The 8,409-nt window shown below is 49.6% G+C and overlaps 1 protein-coding gene across 1 annotated transcript in view; it reads left to right on the top strand.

Moving 5' to 3' along the window:
- CTNS (cystinosin, lysosomal cystine transporter) overlaps positions 1 to 8,409 on the top strand; it is a 16,173-nt gene that overhangs the window by 5,941 nt on the left and 1,823 nt on the right. Inside the window, exons 3-11 of the mRNA XM_015406880.1 lie at positions 1,619 to 1,697; positions 2,144 to 2,228; positions 2,319 to 2,422; positions 2,690 to 2,821; positions 3,542 to 3,641; positions 3,737 to 3,856; positions 5,821 to 5,999; positions 8,117 to 8,127; positions 8,366 to 8,408. Coding sequence (XP_015262366.1) covers positions 1,619 to 1,697; positions 2,144 to 2,228; positions 2,319 to 2,422; positions 2,690 to 2,821; positions 3,542 to 3,641; positions 3,737 to 3,856; positions 5,821 to 5,999; positions 8,117 to 8,127; positions 8,366 to 8,408 — 853 coding nt within the window. The remainder of the gene's footprint in view (positions 1 to 1,618; positions 1,698 to 2,143; positions 2,229 to 2,318; positions 2,423 to 2,689; positions 2,822 to 3,541; positions 3,642 to 3,736; positions 3,857 to 5,820; positions 6,000 to 8,116; positions 8,128 to 8,365; position 8,409) is intronic.

Below are 8,409 nucleotides of genomic sequence, written 5' to 3'. Positions count from 1 at the left end.
CGAGAAGAGTTAGTAAGTAGATTAATAGAAACGGCAGAGATGGACAAATTAAGTCTTATGCTGCAAGGTAAAGACGGTAGTGTGTTCGTGGAAAGATGGAAGCGTCTGTATGAATGGATTAATTCAATGTGAGGACTTGAGACTCCAATGTATGCAGGAATACCTATGTAAATGGATGTATATTTGATGGGAAAAAATGAAAATAAATATTGGGGGGGGGAGAGAAAAGAGACAACTCAGGGGGGACATGATAGAGGTTTACAGAATTATGCATGGGGTGGGGAGAGATGACAAAGGGAACTTTTTCTCCCTCTCCCGGAAATACTAGAACTCGAGGGCATCCAAGGAAGCTGATGGGCAGTAGGTTCAGGACAGACAAAAGGAAAGACTGCTTTGCACAGAGAGTGATTCCAATGTGGATTTCACTGCCAGAGGGTGTAGTGATGGCTACAGGGAATGAGATAAGATTCATGGAGGATAAATGTATCATTGGCTACTAGTATGGTGGCGGAGGGGTACCTCCACACTCAGAGGCACTAAACCTCTGAATCCCAGAGCCAGGAGGCAACATCAGGGGAAGGCCTCAGCCTCCATGCCCTGTTGTTGGCCCTCCAGAGGAACTGGTTGGCCGCTGTGTGAGGAAGGATGCTGGATGAGACGGACCCACGGGTCTGGTCCATCAGGGCTCTTTTTAGGTTCCTGTCAGGGGAAGGCCTCAGCCTCCATGCCCTGTTGTTGGCCCTCCAGAGGAAGTGGTTGGCCACTGTGTGAGGCAGGATGCTGGACTAGATGGACCACTGGTCTGGTCCAGCAGGGCTCTTCTTAGGTTCCTGTCAGGGGAAGGCCTCGGCCTCTATGCCCTGTTGTTGTCCCTGCAGAGAAATTGGTTGGCCATTGTGTGAGACAGAATGTTGGACTAGATGGCCCACTGGCCTGGTCCAGCAGGGCTCTTCTTAGGTTCCTGTCAGGGGAAGGCCTCGGCCTCCCATGCCCTGTTGTTGGCCCTCCAGAGGAAGTGGTTGGCCGCTGTGTGAGGAAGGATGCTGGACAAGACGGACCACTGGTCTGATCCAGTAGGGCTCTTCTTATGTACTTATATGGAAGAAGTGTCCTGGTGGCTGCCGCAGCTATAGAAAAACCAGAGAAGTCTGTGTGTGGAAAACACCTTCATAATCCTCTCTGAGCATCGAACAAAGCACTGTGTTCCAGTGTGCGGGCTGATCCTGCCGCCACCCCTGTTCACTGACTCATTCCCCAGCCACAAACGTCTCTGTGTGCAGAGGAGCTGCCCTGGAACGATTGAGGCCTCAGAGACTTTGCCAGTCACACCCACACACATACCCTTGAGTCAGGTTCCTCCCAAGCCTTGCGTCTGTACAGGGAGCCTGGTGCCTTGTGGCCGAAGAGAGCCTTCAGGCCATCCCACCATCCCCAAATAACATCCGCTCCCTCTCCATTTGCACCAGACAAAGTCAAAGGTCAACTTCGGATCTAGGCCATAGGGTGTGGGGAAGGCCCCGTGTCAAATCCAGGGTGGGGAGATGCGATAGGCAGGTCAGTTCTCCCGCCCCTCCCTCAGAACAGGATTTGGTCTGATCACGGCCTTCTTCTTTCCTAGACGGAGCCCTCACGCTCTCTGTCCCGGGTGAAGTTTCCTTGGAAAATGGCAGCGTGACGGACATCACCGCCACTTTGAGGTGAGCTTATATGTGTACGTTCCATTTCTGCGACGGGAGCACAGGAGAGTTGGAAGGGAAGCAAAGCCAAGAGCTGGGAAGAAGAAGAGTGGGTTTTTATACTTTGGACTGGGAGGCGGAATCAAAGTGGCTTCAAGAATGGAAATCTGGGAGACATGACCAATGCTCCCTCTAAGCTGTGGCGTCTTGTGAGCAAAAATTCTGCTTGGTGAGCTACCGGCATTAACGTTGTGAGCGAGCCATTTAGCAACTGCATAGATCAGTTTGCTTTGGAGCCCTCCTTCCTGAGCTCAGACAAAAACGTGTGAGACGGAGGCTAAAGAACTGTGAGCTAGCTCACACCATCTCAGCTTTAGAGGGAACACTGGACATGATTTCCCTGAATCAGCCCAAGAATTGATTGGGTGCTTGATTCCGTGGCCCTGATTCCTCTTCCTCTGCTGTAGTACACCAGCCAAGGAGACCCTGGTGATCACGTTTAATGTCACGTATTGGTCCAAGAACACAACCATCGTCGAACTGCCTGATCAAGTAAGTCCTAGAAGGAATGTCCGGGTTCAAAGGTGGGCCCTTCTCGTGCTCGCCAACGACTCTGATGTCCTGCCTGTGTCTGCCTGACAGGTAATAATACCTGTGGGCCTAAAGAAGACTGACTTCCAGGTGAGAGCCGAAGATGTTGGGCAGGTGACTGCCTATCTTCACGCCAACCAAACCGACCTGAACGGGTAAGCTGAGCTCTCGGGCGTCCCCAGTAACAGTGCTGTAACCACCCTGTTTTAGAGCACCCCCGATTTTTTAAAAAATTAAAATGCCCTCGGCCCCTAATCTCTGCAGGGCCTCTCTGTTCTTGCAACGCCCTTCTCTCCCAGCACTCGGTTCCTGCGTCTGTGTCTACAACTGATCAGCAGACACGCGCTGTTGGCTGATCAACTCTCATAACAGTGCTACCGACGGCGCAGAGGAGAATCCACCTGTTGACATTCCCTCAACAGGCCGAGAATCCGGTTCCTCGTGATCCACAGCAGTGCTTTGAGGACTTTAGACCAGGTGATCGGTTGGATCTACTTCTTCGCCTGGTCAATCTCCTTCTATCCCCAAGTGTTTGAGAACTGGAAACGCAAAAGGTAACCTGGAAGGTCGCGGGGGGAGGGGGGGGGGGGAGAAGGAAGCCGCTAAGGGCAGAGGATGATTGGCCGGCTGCCACAGAAGGGGGTGATGGGAGAGGAGCACTCTCTCCCAGTGAAGTCAGCGACAAAAGCTCTGGGCTGTGGCTTGGGCTGCTCTGGAGGCGGCCAAGGAGGAAATTCGTGAACCTGCTTCCTTTCCAGAGAATGAGATCGAATGCCAGACTCTTTTAAAGTAAAAACGTTGGGTTTTGTACAAGGTTTCCAGCAGAGGGCGCTCCCAGACAGAACCATCACATCGACAGACCTGGCCTTCCCAGCATCTGTTTTTTATCAGGCTTGTTTTTAAGATTAAATGTCATGTGTTGTTCTTCTTATTTGGGAGCCCCCTCAAACAGCTCTCTGGAGATGTGGCATATAAGTCCCCTAATCTATGAAATAAATGGCTTCCCCTACCTGCTCTGAAGTGCAACACGTACAATATCTGAGCCATACTAACACCCAGCCCAAGTCCTCCTCTGCTTCTCCTTCTGGTGTTCTACCGACGGCACTTTTCAATCTCACATCCACACCCATGAGGTCTAGAAACATTGCTTCTTGCTTTAATGGAGAGCAGAGATTCTCAGGATGTCTGCTAGCTACTGGCCTTCTCCTCGTGTGTCGGAACGTGCCCTCCCTGGACGTGCCTTTTATTTTGACTCTTCTGTGCCTTTTCACCAGCGTCGTGGGGCTCAGTTTCGATTTCATTGCTCTGAACCTTACGGGCTTCATCGCCTACGCAGTCTTCAATGTTGGGCTCTTCTGGATTGGCTCCATTAAGGTAGGCGGGCCGGGCGGGTGTCCTTTCTTCCTTTAGCACAGTCCATCTCCCAGAAAGCTCTGGGCCACTGACTCTCTCTTCATTTCCCTGCGCAGGAGCAGTTCCTGCAGCTGTATCCCAACGGAGTGAACCCCGTGGACAGCAACGACGTGTTCTTCAGTCTCCACGCAGTCGCTGTGACCCTCTTCATAATCTTCCAGTGCTGTATTTATGAGGTTGGCTGCTCTACAGTTATGGGGGGGGGGGGGGGGGGGAGAGTTCGCTCATACCTGCAAAGAATAAGATGGTGATGGAGCGGACGTTCCTTTGGGTATTAAACTCCTCGCAGTTAGAAAACTAGTGGAGCAGGGGAGAGACGTTCCACTTCTGCTTGCTGTGCTGGTTTTTCTGCTTGCAGGGAGTTTAACAGAAGGGAGGGTTCCCAAAACTGACCATCCCGCCTGCAGTCTTGGGCAGTCCATTCTATCACCTTATTCTGCTGCATGTGTGAACCAGGCCCTTAGAGTGCCGGTGAGGCCATCTCTCTTGAATGGCACCTGGTACTGTAACGGACACAACATTAAGTCACTAGAAAGGGTGGCTATTTAAAGCTAGGGTTGCCAACCTCCAGGTAGGGCCTGAGGATCTCCTGGGATGACAGCTGATTCCCAGGTAGCAGAGATCAGATCCCCTGGAGACGACGGCTGCTTTGGAGGGGGGACTCTGACATTAAACTCCCCAGCCTCTGCCCCTGAATGTCCCAACCTGGGGCTGGCAAGTGCATTTATAATGCACTCTCCCCCATATATGGCCCTTTACAGCATCAGTAAAAAGGATACTTTGCTTCCGCTCTGATGTTTGAGAGTTAGGAGAGATGAGGATACTGGGGAGATACTGACCCCCCCCCCCATAGCCCGGGAGGCCTGCAGTGGTGAACCTGGAGGCCACCCAGGGGAAGAGTTATAGTGTCACTGTGTCAAAAAAGTTCCTCTACAGATTGCTTGTTGGCACACACCGCTTAACCAGCTTGTATTTAACTGCCATGTGATATTAAAGGTAAAGGTTTCCTTGCTCGAAAGCCAGTCAAGTCCGACTGTAGGGTTGCGGTGCTCATCTCTGTTTCAAAGCCGAAGAGCCAGCGCTGTCCGAAGACGTTTCCGTGGTCATGTGGCCGGCATGACTAAACACCAAGGCGCACAGAACGCTGTTACCTTCCCACCGAAGTGGCACCTATTTATCTACAATTTCTTGCTTTCGAACTGCTAGGTTGGCAGGAGCTGGAACTAGAGACAGGAGCTCACTCCGTCATGCGGCAACCCGGGTCTCGAACTGCTGAACTACTGACCTTCCACAGCCTGCAGCTCAGCGTCTTAACCACTTGAGCCACCACAGCTCCTCATGTGATATTAGAATGCTCCAAAAGATATTCTGGGACATGATGGGAGATTTGGAGCCTTAAAAGGGAATGCAAGACCATGTGCAGACCTGATTGGATGACACGGTGCCGGGTGCAAAACTGGTTTCAGGATGGATCAAAGGCTGCTGGGACAGACAGGGCCAAAAGGAGAGTACTCTGTATCTAAAAGCCAGCAGTTGATCAGAGGCTGAGATCTGAAGATTAGGTTAAGGAAACTGGAGGTGAATTTCAGGTGTGCCACTAGGTGGAGTCACTTGAAGGTCACATGTCCTATTGCAGTGGTGGCAAACCTATGGCACACGGGTGCCAGAGGGTGGCACTCAGAACCCTCTCTGTGGGCACGCGTGCCATCGCCCCAGCCAGGCTTAGACTATCCTTAAAGTGTCGAATTCTCTGCCAAATAATTTTAAGTAAATGAAAGCATTTGGGATTGCTTTCCTTACTTTGTTTGGGTCATCTTAAGTTAATGTATGGGTTGTTTTTTCTAAAGTAAAACCTCAGTATTCAGTTTAAATTGCTGTGTTGGCACTTTGCGATAAATAAGTGGGTTTTGGGTCACAGTTTGGGCACGCGGTCTCTAAAAGGTTCGCCACCACTGTCCTAGTGGCTGGGTGACAAGCAACCCCCTCCCCAAAAGCATCACCCCAGTTGAAGAATCCCTGTTAAGGACAATTGAACTTGGTATTTCCCAGACTAGGCTCAAGATGGTGAGAGGCTGTGTTGGTCACGGTAGGATTCCCAAGTAGCTGTGTACTACCGTCCTGCGTTGTTTTGCCTTCCCAGAAAGGGAGCCAGAAGGTCTCCTGGGTTGTCGTCGGGCTGCTGGCCCTCGCCTGGATTTTCGTCTTCGCCACCCTGTTTGTGGCCGTTGTCCGGGAGATCACGTGGCTTCAGTTCTTATTCTACTTCTCTTACATTAAGTTGGGAGTGACCCTCGTCAAGTACTTCCCGCAGGTAAGCTGGCCTCGGGGGAAAACGGGGCGCCAGCGAGTTCACTCCGAATATCCCTCTTTCAGTTTCCTCTCTGTGTGACATGCTGTCAAGGGACTTCCAACTTATGCGACTCTGTGAACAGTAAGGACAAAAAAGGGGGGAAAAGACAACCTAAAACCTAGAATTCAGAACCTATAAAGGTTAGTCAAGAATAGAAGAGGGTCAACTCTTAAAATCTAATTACGAAACCTAAAAAATATACATGTTAGAAGCGTTTAACTTAAGAAACATTTCATTGGGAACATTTGGCTGTACAAGCTCAGGAGAATATATAAGTTGACCAGAGAGAAGTACTACTGGACATGTGATTGCACTGGAGGCTTCATTTGTATTTTTGTATTTCTCTTCTTTGCCCAGTGGTTAAACTCTGGAACAATTGTTTTCTGGTCTCTATTTCATATTCTGTATATGTATGATTGTATATATTTTTACAGATCAGCCCACGTGTTCTATTTGTATTAGACCTCTGAGGAAGGCCTGTAAAGGCCGAAACAAGTTAGGTCTATTTCATCAGCCTTTGTATGTTTTTATATTTGTACATGAGGTATGAATGGGCCCTTATTCGTTATTTTAATTTGTGTTTAATAAATACATGTATATTTTTTTAGGTTTCATAATTAGATTTTAAGAGTTGGCCCTCTTCTGTTCTTGACTGACCTTTATAGGTTCTGGACTCTGTGAACAGGCCTCCAAAACATCCTGTTGTTAACAGCCGTGCTTAAGTCTTATCAGCAGAGGGCCCTTGTGGCTTCCTTCATGGAGTCCGTTCCTCTCCTGTTGGGTCTTCCTCTTTCCCTGCTACCTTCAACTTTTCCTAGCATTGTTGTCTTTTCCAGTAACTCTTTGGTCTTCTCATAAGGTGACCAAAATGTGAACGCCTCAGGTTGTTTTAGTTCAGGTTTGATTTGCTCTAGAACCCACTACCTTTAGCGGAATGAATTCCCTTTATTATTGTTCCAGTTTTTCCTCCTACGTGCCAGATTTGCCCATTAAAAGCCATGCATCTTTCAGCATCATCCCCCCCCCAATCCACATATAAACAGCATAAAAATCAACAGCTTTGACAATGGGGCAAGCTGTGGACGAGAGGCCCCATCTAAACTGGCTGTTTCTCTCCTCCTCACTTTGAAATTACCCAACACAGCTCTAGAAATTTGCCCAGCTGCCTCCCAGCTTGGCAGCTCTTTCCCAAAACAAGAATTTTGGATGTTTCTGGTTCCCAGTAATTCAAAGTGTTTAACAGAACTGATCCCTTTGAAACAAAACCGCCCCAAAGCTATCAATAAATGTCAGGTCACGTGTAAAATAAAACAGCATTTAAAAAGTCACAAGGCCACCTGAAAGGAAGAGATCTGAACCCGTTTTCTAAAATTCAGCAAAGCACAAGGCCAGCAGGGATGTTCTAGAAAGGCATTTCTGGGGCTTTGTTTATGCCGTGATTCTGCCGGAGTGCGCAAAGCCGCAGAATGTGGTATGAAACACACAGCTAGAATTTCATTTTACAAAAACCGTTGCCCTTCAAATTGGCGAACTGCCTGGTGCAGTCATTGATGCTAAACGAGCGCTTGGCAGAATTTGGAACGGTTGAGGAAGGGCAGTGCTTGAATGCCAGCATGATACAAGGCTGTAAAAAAACGCAAACGTGGTACAAATGTATGCTACTTCTATAGGTGTCAGAACTTGGTTTTCCCCCCCGGCATTTTTAATTTGTGCAGAGGACACGGAAGGGTTTTTGGGCCACAGAGAAGGCCCCAATTGAGACAGCCCCAAACTGGACTGACACTTTCTTCTTGCCTTTCATCTAAGGAGACTGGCACCTGTCATTCAGGGTCTCTCCTCTTCTGTTATCCCCTTAACAACCTTGTGAGGAAGGTCAGGGAGAGCCATCCAGCAGACTTCTGGGCCAGGTTATGGAACTGAACCGAGGTCTCCCTGGGTCTTAGCCCGACACTTTCTAACTACTCTCCCCCCACTCACCCGTAGACTGCTATAACCTCTTCTCGATTCAGCAATTTCCTCCGCATGTGTGTGCGGTGTGGTCGACAGCTGCTTCCTTCTCGAGAATCTGTTTCTCATTTCAAAGCAGGAACTTCCACAGTATGTTGCTCAGCTCTGCCTGAGCCGCAGAATGCCGACGTGGGACTTCCCTCCCCTTCCCTCGGAATCCCGTGGGCTTTAATTCAGAGAAGTTGCAGGCTTGTGCCTGGTCACCAGCAGGGTGGAGATGAAATAGCTGCGCAGGCGGGGTGTGTTTGTGTGTGTGTTCTCGTTCAGGCCGTTGCCAGTATGGGTGGGCTGGCTAGTAACCCCAAAGTCTCTCTTATGAGGCCAAAAGGAAAGGCAACCCTGGCTCACTCAGCCGACGGCTCTCCCCTCTTA

Source organism: Gekko japonicus, unplaced genomic scaffold, assembly GCF_001447785.1.
Source record: "Gekko japonicus isolate JY-2015 unplaced genomic scaffold, Gekko_japonicus_V1.1 scaffold1175, whole genome shotgun sequence".
Classification (NCBI taxonomy): Eukaryota; Metazoa; Chordata; class Lepidosauria; order Squamata; family Gekkonidae; genus Gekko; species Gekko japonicus.
This window is presented reverse-complemented; position numbering and strand designations above follow the sequence as displayed.